This window comes from Rattus rattus, chromosome 9 (assembly GCF_011064425.1).
Source record: "Rattus rattus isolate New Zealand chromosome 9, Rrattus_CSIRO_v1, whole genome shotgun sequence".
In the NCBI taxonomy this organism is placed as follows: domain Eukaryota; kingdom Metazoa; phylum Chordata; class Mammalia; order Rodentia; family Muridae; genus Rattus; species Rattus rattus.
Window position 1 is genome coordinate 75426769 of NC_046162.1, and position 26735 is coordinate 75453503.

Consider the following 26735-nt stretch of genomic DNA (forward strand, 5'->3'; position numbering starts at 1 on the left):
GAACTTTCAGGAAAGAGCTAATGGCCCCTTGATGCTCCTGGGGCATAGTGAGTCACTCGTTCCATAGGTCTGGCCGCTTCCACTGTATGACCGTGTCTGAAGCAGTGCTGGGAGGGGAACACAAAGGCCATGATGGCCTTGATGGCCATGTGACGGATAGTTTGGGGATGCTAGATCCAACATGGCTTACACATGGAAAGCTCTGTCTGTGCCTTGTCTCTAGTTACCAGTTCTCAGAATGATGCCCTCCCTGTCTGGGCTTGCCCGTGAGGTCACAGCCTAACTGTTGAGGTCCTGGTCACCACAGCATCCTAGTACTACAGGAAGCATCACGGCCCATGCTCAAGAGCCACCTCGTTGATTCTCCATCCAAGCCATGGCTGTGAGGGCCTAATCCACCTCAGCACAGCAGCCCCTCCCATGTGCCAGGTCTTGCCCACCCTTGCCCAAATGGTGGCGGGAACCCCGTAAGCAAGAGCTGGGTCCCCATAGAAGCCTTGGCTTCTTTGCTTGGGGTTTTTGAGGGTTGTCCTTAAGCCTTTATCTCGAGCATGAATTGAATGTAGCACACACCTGCATTTTGGTCCCCGGGCTGTCCCTCACCACAACCTGGTCACAGGAGATTGACTGACTCAGTACAACTCACTCGGCCCCAGGAGCCAGTGGGCAGCAAAGGACCTTTAGCTCTTCCCTGAAAAGACCTGAAGCCTTCAGGATGACAGCTCTCCAGCCTCAGGGTATCCAGGTGTGTCCTACAAAGGTGAGTCACACCATACCTGGTGGCTTTGGGCACCATCTTTGTTCTCCTCCACTGACAGATTGCCTGCTCCCTCAGTGCCTAAGGAGTTCTGACGGTTACTGGTGCCATGGCTACAGCTGTCCTCCCTGGCAGATGGCTAGACTGTCATTATCCATACTTTTTACTACGTTTATTGGGGACAAGAGGGGAGCACACATTTGGGAGTAAGAGACAATTTAAAGGAGTCAGTTCTCTCCTTCCACCGTGGGGGTCCTGAAAATCAAATTCAGATCCTCGAGCCTGGCGTCAAGTGCCTTTCACTGCTTAACCATCTTGGTGGTTCCCGTGATCCACATTTCATAGGTGACAAAAACTGAGGTGACTGGCCAAAGAAGTAATGTCACGCACTTCCCAGTGGGTTTCCCAAATCACCGGCAAAAGCAGGCCTGGGACCCACGCTCATTAACCACAAAGCCTGAGACCTAGACACCACTGTGGTTTCACATATCAGAAGGAAAACTCCCTCCTGAGCTGCTGTTACAGAAGGTCACAGATACCCATCCCCTCTGTCAGAGCCACCCCAGCTTACCTGCTTCTCCTAGCCTATTCCCATCCTGCATCCCACCCCCTGCACCATCACCTAGACACCCCACCTCCTCACCCCTGCCTGGCCCTATTTCCTGAGCTATAGAATCCTGCAGCCTTCATTCTGCACCCTTCATGGGTCCTCCACTACCACCACTTCCTGTTCAGGAAGAGAGAAAGCCCAGCATCCAAGGTTTGGCCTTCATCCTTCACTCCTGAATTTCATGATTCGATGCCAAGTCCGCACCAGGAGGCTCCAAATTTGGCGCCTCCAGACATCTCCAGCCATCCAGATACCTGTCCATCACTGTTGCTAACATACATCTAGAAACTCTAGACACCCACCTAGACACCCATCTAGACACCCACCTAGACACCCATCAAGAAACCCATCTAAACACCCACCTAGAAACACACCTAGACACCCACCTAGACACCATCTAGACACCCACCTAGACACCCATCTAGACACCCATCCATCATCTAGACACCATCTAGACACCCACCTCACCCATCTAGACACCCACCTAGACATCCATCTAGACATCCATCCTAGACACCACCTAGACACCATCTAGACAACCCCACCTAGACACCCACCTCTAGACACCCAGACACCCATCTAGACACCCACCTAGACATCCATCTAGACACCCACCCAGACACCCATCACCCACCTAGACACCCACCCAGACATCCATCTAGACACCCACCTAGACACCATCCATCTAGACAACACCACCCACCTAGACACCCACCCCATCTAGACACCAGACACCCATCTAGATACCCATCTAGACACCCATCTAGACACCCACCTAGACACCCACCTAGACACCCCCCTAGACCCCATCTAGACACCCATCTAGACACCCATCTAGACACCCATCTAGACACCCTAGACACCCACCTAGACACCCACCTAGACACCCATCTAGACACCCATCTAGACACCCACCTAGACACCCACCTAGACACCCACCTAGACACCCACCTAGACACCCACTAGACACCCACCTAGACACCCACCTAGACACCCATCTAGACACTCACCTAGACACCCACCTAGACACCCATCTAGACACCCATCTAGACACCCACCTAGACACCTACATCTAGACACCCATCTAGACACCCACCTAGACACCCACCTAGACACCCACCTAGACACCCAGACACTAGACACCCACCTAGACACCCACCTAGACACCATCTAGACACCCATCTAGACATCCATCCATCACCATCTCAAACATTCAGTCTGACAAAATCCAAACACATCTCCCTTGGAAACCCAGTTCTCCCTGGGGCTTCCTACCACTCTCTAAAAGAGCCCCATCTCTAGGCTTCCAGTTTCTCAACCATCATGACACTTCACTCTGCCCCATTGGCTTTGTTATCTTACCCCAGCTGGGCTTATATTTCCTCAGCCACCAAAACCAACCCGACATCCCTGAGTCAAATCTGCTTCACCCCATGGCAGGGACAGGAACTGGGCGTCCTACCATAAGGCACCTCTGACCTGGTATTAGCATTGTGCTGTGAGTGATGCTGAGGACACGTGTGGGCTCAGCTGGGTAAAGCACTCGAACCACCAACTCCTTCCTCCTGCAGGCAGAAAGGGGCAGTCTGGGGAGGGAGAACAAGCCAAGACCATGAGCCCTGCCATCACCACCCCTTATCTCTGAGGACCACTGCTGTGGTGTCCACACCCCCGCACACATAGTTCTGTTATAGATTACCTCTCTTTCTCTTCTCTCAATACCTCTCAAGCCTAGGGCTTCATGAAGCCATACTCCCATCTCCTTCAGCTTGAGGCTTTGCCTTAGCCCCCAAAGGCTGAGGCCTACAACTCCCACTTTTCAGTAACCCAGGGTCTGACACTCAGCTTCCAGGTGGTGGGGACAGCTCCCCCAACACGGGTAGGCTGTTGCCAGGAGAAGGACTATCCTTCACTGAGCCCCTACTATACACAGGGAATTCTACACTCATGCTAGACCAACTGAGCCGCTCCACTCCAGCCTCCTTCCAGCCCTCAGCATAGGCATCTTTAAGTCCCCAACCAGACTCCCAGCTCTCCTTCCCAGGAGGACACATCCTACCATCTCTCCTTGTAGGGGATCCCCTGTTCCTGATATCCACCAAGCAAGATGTGTTGAGCAGGAACCTAAATTCACACTACCCCATAGGTGTACCATTTGTTTTGTTTTGATTTTTTTGTTTTGTTTTGTTTTGTTTCAGTACTAGGAAGCAAACCCAGAACCCACAAATACTGGGTAAACAAGCTATATCTGAGCTATGTTCTTTTTTTTTCTGAGCTAGGGTCTTGCTAAGCTACACAGGTGGGCTTTGAAGTCCCTATCTTCTTGCCTCGGCCTCCCAAGTAGCAATGATAACAGGTTTGCAGCAACTGGCCTGGCTCTGGTGGTGATATTTTTTTTTGAGAGGGTCTCCTTTAGCTCCAGCTGACCTTAAACTCAATATATAGCTGAGGATAGCCTTAAGCTCCTGATCTTCCTGCCCCTGCCTTGTGTACCCTGGGATTACAATGCACCACCATTGTCCAGTTGTTGTTTTGAGACAGGACCTCATTATGTAGCCCTGGCTAGCCTGGAACTTACACTATAGACCAGGCTGACCTTGAACTCACAAAGATCCACCCACCTCTGCCCTCCCCACCCCCCAGGTGCTGGGATCAAAGGCTCGAACCACCATGCTCACCATCACACCCTACCTCTGCTGCCTCTCTCAGCTACCACATTGGGAATTGAACCCAAAGCTTCCTGCACGTGAGGCAAACACTCAACCCAGTGAGCTATGTCCCCAGCTCCAAGTAATGATTTTCATTCCAGATTTGTCCCTGAGAAAACAGACTGAGCGGAATACAGTCACCTGTCTAGGTCACCCCGGGAACTCCTGGCACAGAGCAAACCTAAGGCCCAGGCTTCCCTAAGGCCCACCCTCTCTCCCTGTACCAAGAGTCCTCTACCATCACAACTCCCCTCCAGTCCTGCAGGCTGCTGCCTGAACCCGGCCACATGTTCTAAGGGGTCCCAGTGTCACACTAACAGCCCTCCTTATTTAATCTCCACCTCCCCACAGCTCGCCTTCCTCCCGGCTGTCTGTTTATCAGGCCAACAGCACCGGCTCAGACTCTAACGGTCTGTCTCCTCAGTGTGGCCCATTAATCTGGGCCACGGTACCTGCGCGCAGGCATGTAATAAACAACTTAGAGCACACGTTTATGGATTCAGCTATATCAGCAGCTTTCAATCCGATCGCACTTTATAGCACCTACATGAGACTTTATATTGTTGCAATTACTCTGCTTTATATGATGCCTTCTCGCCCGTTCATTTTCCTTTATTTTTACATTTTATTCCTATTCTTCCTCGGCTGTTCCTAACAAGGCCTAGAGCTCAGCCAGGAAACCTTCCCGGGGGCGGGCCAGAGTGGCTCACAATGGCTGCAAAGATACAATGTATCTCTTGGCCCACAGAGGATAACCCCCGAGACCGTCACCCTACACCTGTGAATGCTGTCACAGCCCGCTCGCTCTAAAGAGCCCTGGAAGGAAGCCAACTAGATAGATTTGTAGTCGCACAAGAGAAAAGTTCTCTCCCAGTGTATTTTAAGAGCCCAGAAGAGATGCAGAGCCGATGCTAAGACTGTAGGCAGTTCTGGGCGTATGCTGGCCTAGCAAGAGGAGCCAGGCACCTCTGAAAGAGCCCAGAGTACACAGAAAGGCCAAGAAGTCACCCTGTCCGCAGCAAGGGTGTTTCTTTGCCTTTTATTCCATAAGCCTGTTCACAAAGGCCCTCTCTCATTTTATCCCGTGTCCCCAGAGGTGGGCAATGACAACGGCTACACCACGGTTCTTCAGCCACGCATGTGAGGGTGTTTGCACTACTGACCACCATGTGCCTGTTTCCTGTTTGAGACATGGTGGCCGCCAGGACTAAACATCAGCTCAGAGGCTTGGGACAAAGACATATGTCCAGTCTTAAGCTGCATTTATTGACACCGTCACGGGTCTGCAGTTAGAGATTCCAGGTCAGGGAGTCCCAAGGCAGGGCTGGTGAGGGTATGGCTCCTGACTGGGACACAATTGCCTGCCCACTCACTGTGTCCTCGTGTGGTTGAAGAGGAGAGGAAGTGGGGGAAGAGGGGAGAGGTGGAGTCAGAGAAAGAGAGAGGGAGGGAAAGATAGGGAAGGAGGGAGGGAGGGAGGAAGGGAGGAAGGAAGGAAGGAAAGAGACTGAAGGTACTAATCCCATGATGGGGGACATGCCCCACAGGCCTAGCCAAGTCTCACAGCCTCTACAGGCTCACCTCCAACGCCATCATATCAGCATTAGGGCCCCACAATATGAGCCACCAGAAAACACAACTTGGCCCAGAGCCAGCACGGTCTCGGCCTCCACGGCAACACCTAGACTAGCTTGAGGTCACCCTAACACCATGTCACCACGTGGAGGCTTATTGTGAGTACAGACTCTCTCATGGGTCTGGAAATAAAATCTGGCATCAGGGAGTCATGAGGTCCCCGTTCCCCCTGGAGGGGCTCTAAGGGGTCTCCACAGCCCCTTCCACTCCTCGAAGCCGGCATTCTTCTGGGCTCTAGTCTCCACCTCTGCCTTTGCTCTGCTTCTCCCCTGTGGGTCTTGTTCTGGAGTCCGTGATCCCTTAGCAGAAGGATGCTGTCCCCATTGGATAGAGAGCCAGCCCCCGCTACAGTGTGATCTCGACTGAACCAGTTACATCTACAAAGACTCTTATTTCTAAATGAAGCCACACCCACGGCTGCTGGGTGGCCCTGAACCAGGGGAGGGGACTCCTAGGAGAATTCCCCTCCCTGAAGAGATGCTAAAGTCTCCCCCCTCGTTATAAAGCCTCAGCGACAAGCCAAAGTACAATTCCACCAAAGTCCCCCAGGGCTGTTAGTTGCTTTTCGCTGCTCTGGTCCAACACTTTGGGCGTATGGGTTCAGGGGGAGAGTCTAAACGGTAGGCAGACAGCAGGCAGCTGGGGCAGAGAGCCAAAAGTTCATCACATCTTTAAAACTCAAACACGAAGCAGAGCAAACTGAAAGGTAAGGGAGGCCACCGCCTAAAAGTTCTATAACCTCCCCCAAGCAGCGCCACCGCCACCGACTGAGGGCCAGGGGTTCAAACACGTGAGCCTACGGGGGGGAGGGGGGGACATTTCTCACTCAAACCTCCACACGGGGGAGTTTACTAAACCCATTTGGGAGGGGTTGCTAACAGGAGCTTGAGGACCCCGAAGCAGCCATATTGGAAGGCCTTCACCCAACGTGGATGATGGTTTTCCTCCACCTTGTAGCCTCTTTCAGTTAATTCTCCCAATCCTGAAGACTCTACCACCGCCAAAGACCCTGACCCTGAGGCCTGCCGAAATGTGGCTTAATTGCAAAAGCAGGATCTCAGCCCCGCCCCTTCCTTCTCTAAGGGAATCTCCATGTCTGCCCAGCAGGTGCAGCTGAACTGGGGAAGATGGCGGCTGTTTCCATTGTGTTTTCCAACAGGGAGGAACACCACTGTATTCAGTATAGAGAGTGTGAGGTCTGGCGTACGCATGCGTGGGGGCGGGGAATGATGAAGTAGATCAGTGAGGTAAACTTAGGGGAGAGGGAGTATTTTGATGGTAGTAGGACCGGATATCGGCATGGTTGACTTGCTTGCAGGAGGAGTCCGAGGCCTTTGAGAGCAGAGGACCTTCCAGAGCTCCCCTGACACTTGGACTCATGGGCAGGGGAATTAAAGCCATCCCAAGTCTGTCCAGAGGGGCAGCTGTGGGACTTCCCATACGGGGTTACCTACTCTGCCTTAAGGGGTGAGGTCTCCTTGTACCACGTGGGCAGGCAGAGATGGGTTTCTGACTCCGCCCTCCTAACGCTTCACATCTTCTCAGATGTCGGGGGGCCGGCTGACCCCATCGCACCAACCATCATCATCCCACCCAAGAACACCAGTGTTGTGGCTGGGACCTCGGAGGTGACCATGGAGTGTGTGGCCAACGCCAGGTAGGTGACCCATCTTTGACTGATCCCTTACCAGAACTGCCCACAGGAGCACCGTCCTCTTTGAGCAAAGTCTAGCCACGGGGTCCGATGAGGATCTGGGGGGTGGAGGGGACCGGGGGGAGACGGGGGGCAGGTGGACATTGCAAATCCAGAGCACCCGCAAGCAAGCTCAACGGGGTTTCTTGTTCCTGTATGTGCAAAAGAGGAAAGTGCCAGCCGTGGTGAGCCGCTGGACACCAGATTTAGCCCAGGCTATGTGGCCAGAGGGGAACACTGTTTCTAACACCAAGCCATCCAAAGAGGGGAAGACTGACCCTCAGAGAAGACCTCTTCTGTATGTGGGGTGCAAGGAAGGGGTTGTGTATGGAAGATGGTGAACAGAGCGGGCACAGCACGAACTTTGTAAGGCACTATTGCGCCTTCCAGTCCCTCACAGAGGAGACTGTGAGATCGTCCCTAAAACCCCTCCTAAGAGGGCTGTGTGGTAAGAGCATTCCACACAGCCTCCTTTTCCTCAACATGATACAAGTGTCAAGACCCTACTGCATAGAGAGGGCAGGCAGTCTGTCCCAGTCACCCACAAGGCCAGTAGCAGTGCTGGCCGAAGCCAGCTCCCCAAGAGGCCCAGCTCCCTGACCCACCATGGGCCTCAGTCTACCCATCTATAAAATGGGTGTGACCTGGCACACACACCCCCACCATAAGGTTTGCAAGGAGAGTACTGACCCTGGCCCTCCCTACCTGGGTAATCTATAAAGAAAAAAATGACATGTTAACATTATGGAATTAGACTGTGGTCCCAAGGTCCCCTGAGGATTCCAGGACAGCCTGGTCCCCAGAGCTCTGTTTGTGAGTGCATGCTCCACAGAGCCCAGTCTTTTCACCAAGGTGGGAAACTTGGCCAGCATGTGTGTTAAAGCCTGAGAAATCCTGCAGCCATGTTCCACTGAGGGAGGCCCATCCTTAGAAACCTTAGGGGCTGGGAAGGAATGATAGAACGGACCAGTTCCCTAGGCCCATGATGCTGGGAAGGGGTGCACGTGCTCCTTGCCTCTCAAAGGTGAGGATGGGTCTGTCTGTCTGTCTGTCTGCCTATCTGCCCTTGTGTCTGTGTCATATCTGTTCTTCCCATTTCCCCTAATCCTCCACTCCTCCCAAGTCACCTGTTCAAAGAAGGGAAGGTTTGCTGCCCAGGGAGAGCTCAGCAAATAACTTAGGCCAGCTACCTGGCTCTCCCGGGGCTGTGTGTGCAGTTACTATTGTGTCCCGGCCCCATTGGGAACATTCTCCGTGACCGATCTTCATGACCACCCAGACCCACTACACTTGCCCCCATTCTACAGATGGGGAGCTAGTCATGCCAACAACAACCGCATCCCTGTTCCTCCCGATGTGTGCCCCATTCCCATGGTCCTTCCAGAAGCCCTTGACTGAAAGCAACTGCCCCCCCCACCGCCTCACCTTGCAGGCCCCTGATCAAGCTGCACATTGTGTGGAAGAAAGACGGGGCTCTGCTCTCCAATGGCATCAGCGACTACAACCGCAGGCTCACCATCACCAACCCAATGGTCAGCGATGCCGGCTACTATGAGTGCGAAGCCATGCTACGCAGCAGCAGCGTGGCCCCTGTCACCCGGGGCGCCTACCTCTCCGTGCTGGGTGAGTCGGAGCAAGCGATGGGGTTCCTCTGCTATAGCAGAGGGAGGGCACGGGCAGCAATCGCAGCAGTGTGGCAAGATGCCATCCCCACAGTAGCTAGGAGCAGACCTCTAATCCTGTCTCCCGCTCCTTCCCCTGCAGAGCCACCTCAGTTTGTCAGAGAGCCTGAGAGACACATCACAGCCGAGATGGAGAAGGTGGTGGACATCCCCTGTCGAGCCAAAGGTAACACAGAGGCATGAGTGTGGGGGACAGAGACCCCCAGACCTTCAACCTCTCTAAGCCCCACCTCCCTTTCCAGACCACGTGTCGCTAAGCAGTGACAGGCTGGCTAGGAGCTTAGCACCCGGGGAAACAAACAGCCAAATTACCGTAATCTCAGACTGCAAATCAACCCACGTAACTCCAGAGTTACAAATGAGTCCAAATTACCGTAATTTCAGGACAGGTGACAGACCCAAATTGCCCGTAATTTGAGAGTTGTAGACAATGTCGAATCACCGTTTTGCCAGCATCCGCAGACCTGGTGTGTCTCACCTGAACGGGTGCCATCCGCTCAGCCCATGTGAGGTGGGGAGGGGGTGCCTGGCTTGGTCTTCACCCCCTGCTAGTCCTACTTAGCCCTCTATCACAGTTTCCTGTCCTTACTGCCCCCATCAAGCCTAAAGGATAGCCAGGGGGTTGGAGGGGTAAAAAGGGCTATCATGTGGAGTGTGGCGCATCTAGAGGTTGAGGCAGGAGGATTGCTGAGTCCAGGCTGTCTGGAGACTAGAGAATCCTGAGCAAGGGATTTGATGTGGCCCCAGTAGAGGCTTGTGGAGCTGTAGCTCTTCTCAGACCCTTGGGCAGAGGCCTGTGGGAGCAGAGGGGCGGCAGGTAGACCCTGCTGTCAGGGGGTCTCTCGTTCTTGGCCACCCAAGGGGAGTGAACCAGGCTGACTTTACAGAGGGACCACATAGCCCAGTCCCTCCTGTTTTCCACCGTACATGTTTGCAAAGAGAGAAAGAAGCCAATAAACAAAGATGCCTTATTTCATCTCATTGGAAACGCCATGAGCAATGGGATGTGTCATTATTTGATGTGCCACTAAGAAAGAAACAAGGCTGCCAATTAAATCATGACATGCCGTCGATCTCGTAAACCACACCCTGGCTGGCCCCCCATCATGTTGCGATGAATAGCAAAGAATTGTTGTCATGCAATGAATGAGACACGGTGATGGCTGAATGCAGGGTAGAAGGGAGCTGGGGGGCGGGCGCAGAGCTGAGGCTGCCTCTGGAGAGTGTAGAGCACCCCTGGGGAAGTTAAGCCTGAGCAGAGGCAGAGAGGCAGAGGGCGAAGGGGAGCACGGGAGGGACGGAGGGACACCAATGGAGAGAGAGAACCAGGTCAAGAGATGGAGAACTCCTTCTTCCTGTGTGCAGACCTGAGATGGGACATGGGGGGACCTCCCGAGGAACAGAGGCCCCTCTGCCTGCTTCTCTACCTGGGCTCCGTTGTCGGGGTTAGGGGTGGAGGGGGTTGGGCACTGCCATTGGAGGCTAGCACAGGACACAGAAGGCTGAACCAAGCAAGCTTTGCAATAAAAAACTAAAGATACACATCTGCCATCCCTGCTCAGGAGGCTGAGGAAAGAGGGTTGACACGAGTTCGAGGCCAACCTGGGCTACAGAGCAGGGACTTGTCTGAAAAATATAATAGTAATAAGGGAGGAGGGGGGAAGAGAGGGAGGAGGAGGAAGAGAATAAAGAAGAAGAGAAAGAAGAAAGTAGAAGCAGGCATCGAAGAATCCAGGGATGGAGAGTGAGCTCAGCTGCTATCATGTATGTGCACATACAGGTGTGCACACAAACATAATTTAAAATGAAATATTTTTCTTTTTTCTTTTTTGTCTGTTTGTTTGTGGTTTGATTTTTTTTGGAGACAGGGTTTCCCTGGGTAGCCCTGGCTGTCCTTTAGCTCTGTGTGTGTGTGTGTGTGTGTGTGTGTGTGTGTGTGTGTGTGTGTGTGTGTGTGTGTAGTAATAGGGACAGATGAGATGTCTCTTTGGGTAAAGGTGCTTGCCGAAAACCCTGACAGTCTGAGTTCAATCCCCAGAACCTACATAACGGTGGAAGGAGAGAACTAACCCACAATGTTGTTCTCTGGCCCCCATACGCATGCCCTCCCTGTAATAATAAATAAAAATGTAAACAGTAATAATAACAAACCTTCCCTCTAAAAACCACCCAGTGAAGCATCTCTTCAGGAAACCGATTCTAGGAAACTCCCATTTTCTGAAAAAAGTCTCTATCCTAAATCTTTTGAGAATTTTAAAAGAACATACTCCATTAAAAAAAACAAAAAAGGCTGGAGAGGTGGCTCAGTGGTTAAGAGGTGCTGAGTTCAAATCCCAGTGACCACATGGTGGCTCACAACCGTCTGTGATACCTTCTTCTGATCTGTCTGAGGACAGCTACAGTGTACTCGTCCTATATTTTAAAAAGTTAATACAAAAAAAAAAAAGATGACTATGAGAACGTTCTAGAAAGCAAGGCACCCTAGGACCTCCTGCAGACTCTGAGGTGGATCAAAATGGCTGACTGCGGCCCTCGCCTTCCACAGGGGTGCCGCCTCCCTCCATCACCTGGTACAAGGACGCCGCGTTGGTGGAGGTGGGGAAGCTGACACGCTTCAAGCAGCGCAGCGACGGCGGCCTGCAGATCAGCGGCCTGCTGCCCGATGACACCGGCATGCTCCAGTGCTTCGCCCACAATGCAGCTGGCGAGGCCCAGACCTCTACCTACCTGGCTGTCACCAGTAAGTGTCCTCCCCTGTGCTGCCTCTGCGCCTCCCTGTGAGGCACAGCATCCTTCCACACTCGCCTCACCACTGAGGAGCACGGTAGGGTGGCCCTGCACTGCGGCAGGATTCCGAGAGGCTATCCCGTGCAGCACCAGCTCGTCACATCCCCTCAGCAGTGCCCTGCCCACTCATGATCTTCTGCATGGGTCCTGGAGCCACTGAGGCCCTTGGAGAAAAGTCAGTTCCCAATGATGTCTGCTGACCTCAGGTCAGAGGAGTCACCCAGGCTTTGGAAGACCCAGCACAAAGAGGGCTTTCAGCTGCTCATCCTTGCACCAACTAGTGCATGTCCGATGGACCAGGTCCCACTGACTTTGTCACTGAGGGTGTGAGTGTCCCTCTGAGTCCTCAGTTCCCCCTAGTGGGTGTTCCAGAGGGCAGAACTCTCTTGACGGGTACCTGGGGACCTCTCGTAGGCCTCCCTGCAGAAGGCTCTGTAACAGCAGGGCGAGCTGGTGGAGGGGAGGACCTGTCTTGTAGGCTCTGAGATCTTAGCCCCTAGCTGGAGATCTTCCTAGGTATCGCTAACAGATCCCGCTGCTGTCTCCCTCTGCAGGCATCGCCCCTAACATCACCAGAGGCCCCCTCGACAGCACGGTGATTGACGGCATGTCAGTGGTACTGGCGTGTGAGACCTCAGGGGCACCACGGCCTGCTATCACATGGCAGAAAGGTAGGCGGGATGGTCACTTTGAGGACATAGTCACGTGAGAGTCTAGGAAAGTCTTCGACTCTTAAGTTACAGAACGAGCGCGATTGAGTTCCCCACGTACAGTTGTAGAGGCTGGACACTGTACCACCCATTTTTCACAATCCGAATTGTTCTGCTCTTCTGTCTCTCTGTCTCTGTCTCTCCCAGGCCAGCAAGAGGTCTGTCTGTCCTGACCTGGTGATGTCTCTATCCATCTGCCTCTCTGTCTATCTCTCTATCTCTCTATGTATCTCTTTCCCTATGTCACACCTCCCCTGCACAGCCCGGCTGTACCCTTCATCTATCCCTTACCTCTTCAGCTTTCCCGAAGGTGACTCTCTCCGGAAGCATCCTGTCCTGTGCTGAGATACCTGTCATCACCTTGTCAGCCTGTCTCCCCTCTCCTCTCCCCAACCCAAGTGGGGCTGCCCGCGGGCCATGGCTGGCTGGCTGCAAGCAGCCACAGCAGACAGAGTGCGGCCTCATCCGGAGAAGGGCAGACATAGTGGTGGGTGGAGGAGTGGCAGAAACCATAGTAGAAAGGATACTGCTGCCCTGTGAGCCGGTGAGCCCGAGCCTGTCACCAAGCCCCCAGCTCAGGCTGTCACTTTTAACACTTAACAATTCATTTAACATTTCCAGAGATGGGTGGGCGCCTGAGACCTTCCAAAGCTGGAGCATTTGGGGCAAATATCAAGGCTTCATCTGATACCCCAAAAACTCCTTATGTCACCTCAGGGGAGCGCATCTTAGCCAGTGGCTCTGTCCAGCTGCCCAGATTCACGCTGCTGGAGTCCGGCAGCCTACTCATTAGCCCAACCCATATCTCGGACGCCGGTACCTACACCTGTCTGGCCACCAACTCTCGGGGAGTAGACGAGGCCTCTGCAGACCTGGTCGTATGGGGTGAGTGACCATCCGTAGGGGTGGGCTGCCAGCATCTGCCCTTGCATACTGTGTTGCTGATAGGACCAAGGCTCTTCCTGTCATGGGAATGATGACAAATTAACTCAGAAGCCAGGAACCAGGAGGTGATGTCCCTGCCAGCAAGGCCACCGGATGGAGAGGCCATGCCATGCTTGGCAGAGTCCAGAGAACTATGAAAAAATAAGTAAATAAATAAAAAGGCTGCCTTGTGTATTCTAGGGCAGAAATCAACCCAGGGCCAGAGAGTAAATATTTTTGGCTCTGCGGGCCAGACAGTGTCCATCACTCCATCACGGTCCCTCTCCTACCCTTGTGCTGCTGAGAAAGCAGCCAAGACATTAGTGGCTTGGAGGTGAGGCCCACTGAGGTGAGCTCGTCTGTTGGGAGTGCCACCAGCCATTATCAGCCTGGAGAGAAGCCAGCAGAACCCTCAAGCCCCTTCCACCTGAGGCGTGCACCCCAGACATGCAGGTTTATGGCCACCTTTCCAGGCTGGGCCCTAGGGCCTGGAGTGAGAGGCTAGACCTTGTCTGTCACCAACAAGCTGGCCTGGTGGCTCTGGTCACTCTGCCCTTGCAGTTTCTATCTCCTCCATGGTTCTGAGTCCTCCCCGTGTTTGTGGCTTCCGAGAAGCACAGCGTCCCTGGGACACTTTGTCCTCTTCACTCTTCTGGGACTTTTATGTGACACACACCTGTCACCATATGAGGCTCATCCTCTCCCAACATCCGGGTGTACAGCTCTAGTGAGCCCCTCCCCTGCCAGGCCCTTACCACAGGGCCAGCCCAATACCCCTGTCCACTAAGCATCTCCCCGACACCACATCCCTGCTCACGGCACCTTGTCTTATTGTCCTACAGCCCGGACACGCATCACCAAGCCCCCGCAGGACCAGAGTGTCATCAAGGGCACCCAGGCCTCCATGGTGTGTGGAGTGACCCACGATCCCAGAGTGACTGTCAGGTACTCCGTGCAAAGGGGGAGGGGACGCTTATAAGACAGGATGAGAGCATCGGGGAGTTGATGCCACTTGTAAGGCCTCACCTCAGGAGCCATTTCCAGAGCTGGGTACAGGGCTGAGATGGGGAAGAGGCCTGGTGCCTAAGGAGGGTGCTGTCTGAGCAGAGTCCTGAGGCAGGAAATGGAAGGCCGAGAAATAGAGCAAGAAGGAGGGCTCAGGGGAGGGCTCAGAGCTAAGAACGTTTGCTGCGTAACCATAAGGACCTGAGTTCAAATCCCCGTACCCAAAAGCAGGACACAGCTGCATATGTGCGTACCTCTAAGCCTAGCACTGTGAAACGGGATGACTGGAGGTTACTCCAGCCTACTGAGGCTCAGTGAGAAAGACACGTGGGAGAAAATTACAGGCAGGGCACCTGACATGCCCGTCTGGTCCCCGCACACTTAACACGCACATATGCACATACCCCATATACACATTGTACATGTATGCTACACATGAAGAAAAGAGAGGAGGGAGGCAGGGAGGGGAGGAATAAGGGTGTTTAGGATGAAGAACTGGAAGACTCATGTCGTGTGCTCCCCACTTTTTAAACCCCCTAACTGACCTCACACGAATGAATTAGTTTAAGCACCGACTGTTAGGTCTTCATGTCTTGTTTTAATAATCACCATGGAGCTGTCTGGGCAAGACGAGGCGATCATAGGGATAAGACAGGAGGAGATAACCCCGGAAGATGGTGAGTGAGGGAAAATGCTTAAATGGAAGCTACCGCTACTCCTGCGGGAAAGCCAGGACCTTGACCTGAAAGATGTTTGGGCCCTCAGGAGTTCTGTATGGGTCTAAAAGCCAGTGCCTCTGCTGGATGTGTGTGGACAGAAGCTTCCACTTACCCAGGCTCAAACAAGGACACCCAGGGTACTCTCAAACCATGAGAAGACTCTGGGAGCTACAACCGAGAAGGGTGTGCTGTGTCCCTTTGTGCTCTCCTGGGAGTTCCAGAAGGCTGGGGAGTCAGCATAACTCCTTCTTTAGAAGATTACAGCACGTTGCTGTCTAGCCAGTGAGTAGTAACACTGTCACACAATTGCCTCAGAGGCCAGGAGGGCGGGCACTCCTGCCTCCAGCAGACATGGCCTCCCTAAGCCTCACAATGGTGTCCTGCAGCGCCACCTAGTGGTCACTGGACAGAGGCCAGTCCGCCAGTCAGCGTAATAGAGTTTTGAGGAACCCAGATCGCAGGATACCAGGGTGGATCCTTAGGCAGCACGTTGCCTGCCCAGGCTGAGGAATGATTCATGAGGTATAGAACATTGACATTTAGGGCATTATCACCTGCCAGCAGGGGCACCAACATGAAACCACACAGAGGTAGTCAGAATGTGGGTGGACCAACTTCAGGATCCATAGCCCTGGCTTTATATGATTTTTCTCTAAAAGAAAAAAATTAATAAAGCAATTGTGAAAGTGTCCTCAGAGAGAAGCCACATCCATGCCACCAAGTCACAGTCGGGCATGACACAGTAGTGTCCTTTGTATAGTTTTCAGCTATGTTCCACTAGTTGAGTAACACCCGAATAGCCACTGCCCTACCTCACAAATGTTTCCATTGCTTTTGTATGCATGCGTGTGTGCATATGTGTGCCTGTATGTGCATATGTGTGCATTGTGTATATGCATATGTGTGTACACATGTACATATGTGCATATGTGCCTGCATGTGTGCTACATGTGTGTCCATGTGTATGCATGTGTGCATATGTGTGAATATGTGTGTGCATATGTGTATATATGCATATGTGTGTACATGTGTGCATATGTGCCTGCATGCGTGCTACATGTGTCTCCATGTGTATGCATGTGTGCATATGTGTGAATATGTGTGTGCATATGTGTATATATGCATATGTGTGTACATGTGTGCATATGTGCCTGCATGCGTGCTACATGTGTCTCCATGTGTATGCATGTGTGCATATGTGTGCATCTATGTGTGTGCATATGTGTGTGTGCATATGTGTATATGTGCATATGTATGTACATGTGTGCATATATGCATGTGTGTGTCTGTGTATGTGCATATGTGTGTGCATGTGTGCATATGTGCCTGCATGTGTGCTGCATGTGTGTCCATGTGTGTGCATATGTGCATATGTGTGCATCTATGTATGTGCATATATGTGTGCATCTCTGTGTGTATCTGTGTATGTGCATATATGTGTACATGTGTGTATATGTACCTGCATGTATGCCTGTGTGCATGTGCTTATGTGTGTGTGTGTGTGTGTGCACGTGTGTATGTGTGCAGACAAGAGGCAGACATCAAGTATCTCTCTCATCATTCTCCAAGGGTCTCTCATTGAACCTGGAGCTCAGAGCTTTGCCAAGGCCAGCCCCTCTGTCTCTGCTCCCAGCCTTGGACCGTGGCAGCCCCTGCTGCCCTCTGCAGCCTCGAGATTAAATAGGGGCAAGGGGCACACATCTCAGTGTTTTTAAAGCTTCCCAGCGATTCTGATATTCTTCCAGAAACAGGGATATTCTATCTACAAAGCACAACGGGGTCCCCTGAGCAGGATAGAAAGGGAGAAGCCAACCGCTCACATTCAAGCATTGGCCGCTCAAATCCCAAGGGGTGTGTTGTCAAGACAAAGCTGGGCCCCAGGGGCGAGACCCAGACAGCTGCAGGCTGCCCGCCATTCTCAAAGAATCTATTTGGTATCCGGGTCCAAATCTAGACAGAGCACGAACTGTCCATTTTGAGACATTATTACTATTAATAAATACTTTCTTATGCTTTTACTATGTAAAGAATTTATTACACTACAAGAGGAAAATTCAGATCAGAAATAAAAGGATACAAAAAACCACATGTAAACTGTTCCCCTTAATTAGACACCATCGGTAATGGTATTTGAGTTCCATTAAAGAAGCCAGACACACTCTATTCTCTAATCTTTTTCCCTTGCGGACCTTCTGTGCCCCTTGTGCCATGTCAATAAATATGTTTGCATCAACTCAATTACCGCATGGCTTGGAGTCCACTGTCTGAGGGAAACAGTTTGCCAGTTCACAGTGACTGCTTTTTTTTATTATTATTATTATTTCTAAATTTTTGCTAATATGGAGAAATCTCACTATGGGCATCCCAGTAATCAAATATTTTACACGTCTCTGATTTGCTAAGGATCGGCTGATGTTATCTAAAGCCAAAAGGATCCCCGAAAGACCACTGGTCAGATGAGTTAACAGTCAAGTTACATAACTGGATTATTCTGAAAATTTTCTACCCTAGTGAGGTTATTCATTTTTATTTGTTTCAACTTTGATGTATGGAAAATAATGCCAAGAATGTGATATGGGTAGAGGTGTGTGTGTGTGTGTGTGTGTGTGTGTGTGTGTGAGAGAGAGAGAGAGAGAGAGAGAATGCATATGTGTGTGTGAGAGAGAGAGTGTGTGTGTGTATGAGAGAGAGAGAGAGAGTGAGAGAGAGAGAGAGAGAGAGAGAGAGAATTTGAGATGGGCTCTTGTTATGTAGCCCAAGGTGGACTGAAACTTGTAGTCACTCTCCTGCTCCACCTTCCCAAGTGCTAACATTGCAGACATGAGTCTCCAAGTCTGGCTAAGTGTATATTTTGTTTGCTTACTTGAGTGTGTAAGAAACCACTTAATCCAGGAACAATGGCACACATCTTTAATCCCAGAACTCAGGAAGGAGGCAGAGGAGGACAGGTCTCTGTGAGTCCGGGGCCTGCCTGAACTACATAGCCAGTTCTAGGCCATCCAGAGCTACATGCTGAAACCCTGTCAAGAAAAGGGGAAGGAGGGTGGGAAGTAAGCACCCAAGTATTTTTCAGGGCGTGGTTCACATCTTGGAGGAGGGGGTATTTCCCTGGCAGGCACTGAGCGATGTTGACCATTTTATTGGTTACAGTGTGGTTCTTGTTTCTGTTCTGAAATAGTTTTTATATTTACTTTTAATTATGTGCATATTAGGCAGGGGCTTATTTATCTATTTTTAATTATGTGAATGTGAGGTGTGGGGGTGACCGGGGTCATGTGCCTGTGAGTGCAGTGCTCATGGAGTCCGCCAGAGGGCATCAGATCCTTTGAAGCTGGAGTTACAGACACTCCTGAGCCACCTGACTTGGTGCTAGAACGGAGCCCCAGCCCTCTGCAATCACAGAATGTGCTCTAGAATAGTCTTTCCAGCCTGTCGGCTGCTCTAACCTGCATTCCTCCGTGGCGTAGGAGGTGAACATCTCATTTCTGTCTCCTGTGTGTGTCTTCATCGGCGGGGAATCCGTCAAGGACTTCAGCCCAGTTTTTAATCAAGCTGTTTGTTTCCTTAGGGTTGAGCCTTAAGAAGCCCCTGTATATTTTGGATAACAGCGCCTTACCAGATATTTGTCATGCAAACATTTTCTCCCGGTCCGTGGCTCCTCTCTTTATTCTCTTGGCAATATCTGTGGAAGAGTAGAAAATTTTAATTTTGACAAAGTCCATCTTAGCAACTCCTCCTCCCAGGGATCAGGCCCTCCGTGTAGTATCTGGAGTCAGCACCAAAGGCAAGGCCTTCTAGATTTCCCATTGCCTCCTAGCAGCTTGGGGATTCCCCATTGTGTGTTTAGGTTTGTGGCCAACTTTGAAATTTAAGTCTTGCAACAGGCATGAGGCTTGGAACTACAGCTGTGTCTGTAGCCGTTGACATCCAATGGTCCCAGCATTGTTGTTGAGGGGACTTTCTCTTCATGTCTATGGCCATCTGTTGATGATGGTGGTGATGATGGTGATGGTGGTGATGATGGTGATGATGGTGATGATGGTGATGATGCTATGCTGGGAGGGAATTCTTATGTTCTTTTTTTTTTTTTTATCGTTTTTTTTATCGTGGGGCATGCACACACGTGGAAGTCAGAGGACAACCTGGAGGGATCGGTCCTCCCTTTCCACCAGGAGGATTCTTAAATTCATCTGCTAGCCAGCAAGCACCCTTAACCACTGAGCCGTCTCACCAGCTCTGTTTTTCGTTCGGGTCTGTGTCACCGAGTCATTGCAGAAATCTGATTTCATAAGGCAGAGGTCAATAAACCATTTCTACAGAGGGCCAGGGGGAGATGGCTTAGGCCTGGAGAGCCACGTGATCTTTGTCATTGCTGCTCAACTGTATCTGTAGATAATATGTCCACAAACGGGCATGTCCGTGTTACAACAAAACGGTCAGCAGTTGCTGCTCTTCCAGAGGACATGAGCTTGATTCCCGGCACCCACGTGGCAGCTCGCACTGTAACTCCACTCCTAGAGAATTCAGAGCCTCCTTCTACCCTCGCCAAACACAAGGCACACACATAGGATACATACACATGCATGCAAGCAAACACACACGCACACATACACACAAAATAAAGATAACACACAAATAAAATGGCACACAAAATAAAGATAACACACAAATAAAAATAACTTTCATTTTAAACAGCTTGGGTATACAAGCATGTAATGGGCCGTGATCCCGTGACCCCACTGTGCAGTATACCACATTCCGGATCTGCCCTATATTCCACTAACTTATTCTCCCATCCCCTGTATTTCTGATTAGAATCAAGTACCTATTAATTACATTCAAGTTCAGTAACAAATGCTTCCCAGGCAGGGACATAATGTTCCCTGAATCACCATGTCCTGGAGCAAAGTGTGTCTGCTTGCTGTGGTTATTTCCTAAGCCTAAGTAACTCTCTGCAAATAGATCTGCGTTAGGGAAAGTCTGCTCATCCTCTGAACACTGTCAAGGCTGACTCTTTTCTAGGTAACGAGATGAATGGGAAGTGACTGGTATTGTCCATTTCTAAATCTATATTAAAAGTCTTTAAAATTAACTTGGCAGTTCCGCTGCTGATAATTTGTCTTTGAAGAAGTGGAGTGTAGGTAAACAGTCTTCAATGCGGGCGTTCATCACGTTGCTAACTACAATAGCAGATGAAAAGGAGGTACATCCAACACCGGCAGTCAGTGAGGTGACAGGAAGACTATGACAGAACAGTCTGCGTCTGGTTTCATTTCAATGTATGACATGGGGATATCACATGAAAAAGAGTATGTGGTACTTTGCTAAGAAAAAGACAGCTTTTAAAATGGGATGTATAGAAATATGGGTGGACGGACAGATGGATGGACTTGCGGGTAGGTAGATTCTTAGATGGGTAAGTGAATGGATGGTGGGTGGATGGATGGATGATGGATGGATGGATGCATGATGGATGGATGGATGGATGGATGGATGGATGGATGGATGGATGGGGTAGATGGATGGATGGGTAGATCAATGGATGGATATTCTGATTGATAAATCTATGGAAACTCAAAGGTAGGTGTATGAGTGGGTAAATAAAAGCTCCTATAGCTGATAGGGGATGATGGATAGATGGATAGACGGATGGATGGATAGACAGATGGATGGATAATGGATGGATAGATGGACAGATGGATATGGGTGGATGTATAGATGGATGGATGGACAGATGGATGGATGGGAATAGATGGATGGAAAGTTGCCTAGACAGGTGGTATGTAGGTAGATAGTAGAAAGGACAGATTGATCACTGATCAATTGATAAATTGATCAATTGATAAATCATTGATAAAAATATTCTTCAATAAAAACATCAATGGCTAAGTCTTACTGACCATTTACCTTATTTGACACCCCTCTGAGCGTTTTATATTGGCTCTACAATCTATTCAGCCTTATGAAGTAAACGGGTTCCACATGTTACAAACGGCAAACTGAGTCAAACAGGGTCAAGCAAGCCTACCCAAGATCGTCACATCAGAAGCTGCTGGTATCAGGGACAGCCTTTGGCCTGAGCTTCCAAGGGCAGGACACACTGTCACTGCAGTCCACCAGCCGGGAGCCAGGGAAGAATCTAGAAATAGGGATTAACATTCCCATGTAATCACAGTCTCCCAGGACTGAAAACATTTTTCCTTCCCATCGGCCTTCTTTTCCACCCCCATTGTATTTCTTGCCAGTAGCTCATATGTGCCTGTTGGTTTTTCTATTCAAACACGGGGTTAAAACATCCCAGATGTGCTCCTGTGAGCAATCTTCCAGGTAACTTGGGGACCCTCAGGCTGGCCCACTACTGTCCCCAGGTGGCATCTTGTCCTCCTGAGAACTATAGTCCACCGTCCCTGGAGGGTACTGTGCCCTGTCCATGGAGGCAGCCCTTGGAATATGCTGTGACAATAATGACTGTGTTTTCTCCCTAACAACTCCGGAGGAGGTATTTCGTACTGTCACGCGCCAGCGTGTGTGTCATTTCTCAAAACTCCCTTGGTTCCGACTGGCCGAAGCTAAAGTGATTTTTTTTGGACACTAAAGTCAATTTGTCACCGTGATGCATTGATCTAACGATTCCCCTCATAGACCTAATTCCAAAATGTAGTCTGCTCGGAAAGTTTGATTCCTCCGCCCGCTGTAATCTTTTAACATCTTCCGAGGAATTCCTTCGGCCGGCTGGCTCTTTCCCAGTAGCTGTTTTGTGATGGCTTCTGGCCAAAGGTAACAACATTTTGACCCAGATCTGAACCCATATCGTAAATGACCAGTAATGGCCTGCTGCTCGAACGCTCCCAGACCCAGCACCTGCCACAGGAGTGATGGGCTCTCCCCAGAGTACATCTTCCTCCCATGCCCTGCACCCCAACCCACAAACCCAGTCCCAGAGGCAGTGCATGTAACGGCCTCCCACCTGCCTTTGGCACACGCCCCTTAGATGGAGGCTCCGGTGGGACCTACCCTGGAAACTTTCTGACCTCCTCTACTTCCATAGGTACGTGTGGGAGAAGGATGGGGCCACCCTGGCCGTGGAGACTAATCCTCGGATCCGCCTGGACAGAAATGGCTCCCTACACATCTCGCAGACGTGGTCAGGGGACATTGGCACGTATACCTGCCGGGTACTCTCAGCTGGTGGCAATGACTCTCGCAACGCCCACCTGCGAGTCAGGTAAGGGCAAAGGAGGCATGGGTAAGGGCAACAATGGGGTATTCAAATCCCACCAGCTCCCTTTGGTCATGACAGAAAGCCGTGTATGACTAGGACCGCCCAAGTACCCTAAAACACCTCCTCAAAATCCTTCTAGGCCTGTTCCACAGCACAGGGACACCTCTGTCAGGAGCAGAAGTCTTCATAGGCCTTAGATGGGGCTCTAGTTCCAGAGAGAATTAGCAGGCATAAACGTCCATCACTCCAGACAGGGCGCCGAGATACCAAAGTCCAATTTGGTGAGTCAACGAGTTTATCCGGCTTACCCCAAGGCAGCTGCGTCATCAAAATGTCCCACTCCAACATGGATGGTAACTTCCTACTAGTTGCAAAAATGGGGTTCCATTTTGGAATAAGATTACAACGCCTCCCCGGGGAAGGAAGAGCAGGAGGGATTAGTGGATATCTCAGGTGAGGGTCTAATGGCCACCGTCTCCTACAAAGGAACATCAACAGGAAATCTTTTTATATTCTTTTTATTGTTTGAGAATTTCATATATGCGTATAATGCGTCTTGATCGAGTGTACCCCCACAACCTTTTCCCCTGCACCTCACGGTCTTCGTTCTTAAACCTGTTGAGTCCTTAGTGATGGCTCTATGGGCATGGGACCCATGGGACCATCTACCGGAGCATGGAAGCCTCTGCTGGGATCAAATCCCTAACGGAAATTGATATCTTTCCAGCTATAGGTGGGACTCAGGCCCTTCCCCTTCCTTACTGGGATGTAGGCTGATTTGATCTTATGTAGGTCTTGACCGTACTTCCAAGATGATCTGACGGAGATGTGCCACTTATACCTGAGCACGTCACGGTCTCTTCCTCTCTGTACGTTGGCCAGCCATGGGTCTCTGTAACTGTCACCATTTACTGCAGGGGGCAGCTTCCCCAGTGAGGACTGAAAGATGCCCTAATCCAGAGGTATAAGGATAAAGACTAAGGGGCAGTTAATGTCTATGTCCACTTAGAGCAATAATAGTGTTAGATTCTCCCCCCGGACCACAGGGTTTAGGCCTATTTCACAGGCCCTGGCCTAGGGTCCATCTTGTGATACAGACCTCGAATCCAAGCAGAATGTGGCTGGATGACATCTGTGCCACTGTTACTCCAGTGGGTGGGTGCATCTTGCCAGGCCAATTGTCACTGTAGCTTGCAGGAGTCAGAGCTCAGTAGGAACAGTAGCATATATTGCTCCTCCTCCAGTAGCATGTATTGACCCTTCCAGAGATGCAAAACCCAGCCAGTAGGGATGAAGCTTCAGGTTGGTACCAGCATAATGACTCCATGTAATCCATACGATATCTTCAGCGGCAAGGCCTTACCTACCGTCGGGTTCTGGAACTCGTTAAGCGAGAGAAACGACAACAGCCTACAATGCCACAGAGAAAGCTATGGGATCCCACTGACCAACAACTTGAAAAAAAAGATACACCATCCATGCCCCTGAGCTTTTTTTTTTTTTTTGGATCGCCTATAAAATTATATGCTGGTACCTAGAAGAGGCATTGTGCTCCTATTGGAGATTAGCTCCACTTAAACTCCTTTTATATATGTATACTTGTATACTTCAGGACGCTTCCACAGCGTTGGGTTTCCATATGGGAATCTTGTTGAAGGTCCTCCGTGAGTTATCACAGCAGCTTAGACGAAGATGGGAATGACTGCTAGGCAGCAAATGCCTGAGATCGAAGGGATAGGTTTTGGAAGGTGGGGGAAGGCAGATCAGAAGTTCAAGGTCGTTCTGTACTACACAGCAAGTTGAACACCACTTTAGCGCCAAAGACAGCATTCCATGATGCACACCCAGTGCACGGCATTGTGGAAGCATCTGACTCACTGAGTGTGCAGCTTGGCCGTCACCTGATGGCAGAGCATGGCACTCGGGGTGGCCCCTCCACACACGTCTCTCCTCCAGGCAGCTCCCCCATGCTCCTGAGCACCCCGTGGCAACACTCAGCACCGTGGAGAGACGCGCCATCAACCTGACCTGGGCTAAACCCTTCGACGGCAACAGCCCTCTGATGCGCTACATCTTGGAGATGTCAGAAAACAGTAAGGTCCCCCACCGTCCCCTTCCCATGTCCCCCAAGCGGCCTGGGCAAAGTGGGGTGTGGGGTGTGGTCTGCAAGGTCACCTGTGCAAGTCAGCTAGCCCTACCGCACACTTGTTGGGCCTCTCTGCAGAGCAGATCTTCCCCTGGGCAGCCATGGTTTCTTCTTGTGTTAAGATGCCTAGCTTACTTTTAGAGCCATGTATACCAATAGCTACCAAAAAAGCTGCTGGTAAGTTACTCTAACTTCCCAACAAGACTCACACAGGGAGCCTGGTGTGGCAGTGTAGCCCACAGCCTCAGCATTCGGGAAGCAGAGGCGGGACAATCAAAGGTCAAAGGTTGGCTTTGAACTATGTAGGGGAGGGGCTTGGGTAGTAAGACCTGGCAAGCAACGGCCTCAAAGACAGCAACTGTTGGTCTCATAAGTGCCCCACTGTGAGTGCCAACTCAGTGATACCCTCAGTGTGGCTTTTCCAGAGTTCATTGATTCAAGGGCAGGAGGAGGAGGGATTGAGGCAGCTCAATTCCCATAAACCTCTGCTTCCCCTCCACTTCCTCCCAGCTCCCTCCAACCCCTGGATCACACGGGCTAGTGGGACCCAGAGAAGCTGACACGGTGACTATACTGGCCCAAGTGGTGGAGGCATTCACTCTCCTTCCCACCCAAAGGAGAGGGATGGGGATGAAGGGTAGACTCCCTCACACCGCTGGCCGGTAAGATGGCTCAGTCAGTGAAAGCACTCTCCACCAAGCCTGATGAGCTGGGGTCAGTCTTTGACCTAGAACCACATGGTGGATGGAGAAAACCAGTACCCTCAAGGTGTCCTCTGACCTCCATATGACCCACACACAGCCACAGACATGCACACATGCACACAAAAGGAAATGAAATTTAAAAAAAAATTTAAAGGGAGCATGTCCCCTTCACACACGATGTCCCCCTCTACTCTAATCCTGCCTGTCTGCAGATGCTCCCTGGACCATACTCCTGGCCAGTGTGGACCCAGAAGCCACCTCCGTGATGGTCAAGGGCCTGGTTCCTGCTCGTTCTTACCAGTTCCGCCTCTGTGCTGTCAACGATGTGGGCAAAGGACAATTCAGCAAGGACACAGAAAGGTATGGGGCACAGGTGTCCCCCCCTGGACTCCACCCGCCTGCCTCCAAACCATGACAACACATGGGGCAAGCCACAGGGCGGGTCTGGCTCAGCGTCTCTCAGTCTTCCACTCTGTAGAATGGGGGAATGAAATGGCCAAGTGTTGCGGGTACAGGGTGGTCCACAATGAGCACGAACAAACTTGGGGCATTCCTACGACCACGAGCTGGGCAAGTTCAAAGATTCCCCTGACTCTGCCCCGTCCAGTGAGGTTCCATCATGGTCTAAGGGGACAGGAAGTTCCAGGGGCAAGAGGGGCTCCTCGGTGTCTGTGTCTGATTCCAAATGGATGCCAGAGCCTGCGGGCATCCTAGCAAAGCTCTCACAAGTTGACAGACACCACACAAAAAACTTCTCATGATGAACACATCTCTATGGAAGCTGGACCCTGGGTAAAAAACAGCCACCTCTACTGGGGAAAATGGCTGTCATTTAGGAAGTCAGAATGGCTATGACGCTGGCTCTGCAAAAGATGCCTTCCAAGCTGGACAGATTGGTGCGGGCCTGTCATCTGAGTATTTGGGAGGCTGAAGAAGAACCACAAATTCAAGCTCACCTGGGCCGAGCCATCTAGGATCTAGAGGAAGACCCTGTCGAGAAAACATGACAGTAGTGTGGCTTGGGGAGTGGCTCAGCGGACATAGTTCTCGGTGTACAGGTGGGAGGTCTGAGCTCTGGCTCTCAGCGACTTGGGGTAAGCTCGCCAGCGCGGCACCGGCCTGTGATCCTAAGGCAGAGGAGACAGAGACAGGTGTGCCTCTGACCAGCCAGTCTAGCTCAAGCAGCGCACTACCAGGCGGGTGACACACACCTTTAGTCCCGGGCTTGACAGGCAGGGGCAGGCAGATCTCTAAGTTCAAAGCCAGCCTGGTCTACAGAGTGAGTTCCAGGACAGCCAGGCCTACACAGAGAAACCCTGTCTCGAGCAAGCAAACCATCAAGCAAACAAAACGGACCTGTTGGGATGGCTCAGCAGGTAAATCATCCACCTCCAAACCTGATGACCTGAGAGTTCAAGCCTCAGGGCCCACAT

General features: G+C 51.2%; 1 protein-coding gene across 1 annotated transcript in view; it reads left to right on the forward strand.

The window, feature by feature from the left end:
• The window catches only part of Sdk2 (sidekick cell adhesion molecule 2), a 274922-nt gene that overhangs the window by 177166 nt on the left and 71021 nt on the right, over positions 1–26735 (forward strand). Inside the window, exons 6-15 of the mRNA XM_032912110.1 lie at positions 7256–7367; positions 8836–9026; positions 9168–9251; positions 11631–11825; positions 12427–12543; positions 13300–13467; positions 14349–14451; positions 22279–22455; positions 24409–24545; positions 25515–25662. Coding sequence (XP_032768001.1) covers positions 7256–7367; positions 8836–9026; positions 9168–9251; positions 11631–11825; positions 12427–12543; positions 13300–13467; positions 14349–14451; positions 22279–22455; positions 24409–24545; positions 25515–25662 — 1432 coding nt within the window. The remainder of the gene's footprint in view (positions 1–7255; positions 7368–8835; positions 9027–9167; positions 9252–11630; positions 11826–12426; positions 12544–13299; positions 13468–14348; positions 14452–22278; positions 22456–24408; positions 24546–25514; positions 25663–26735) is intronic.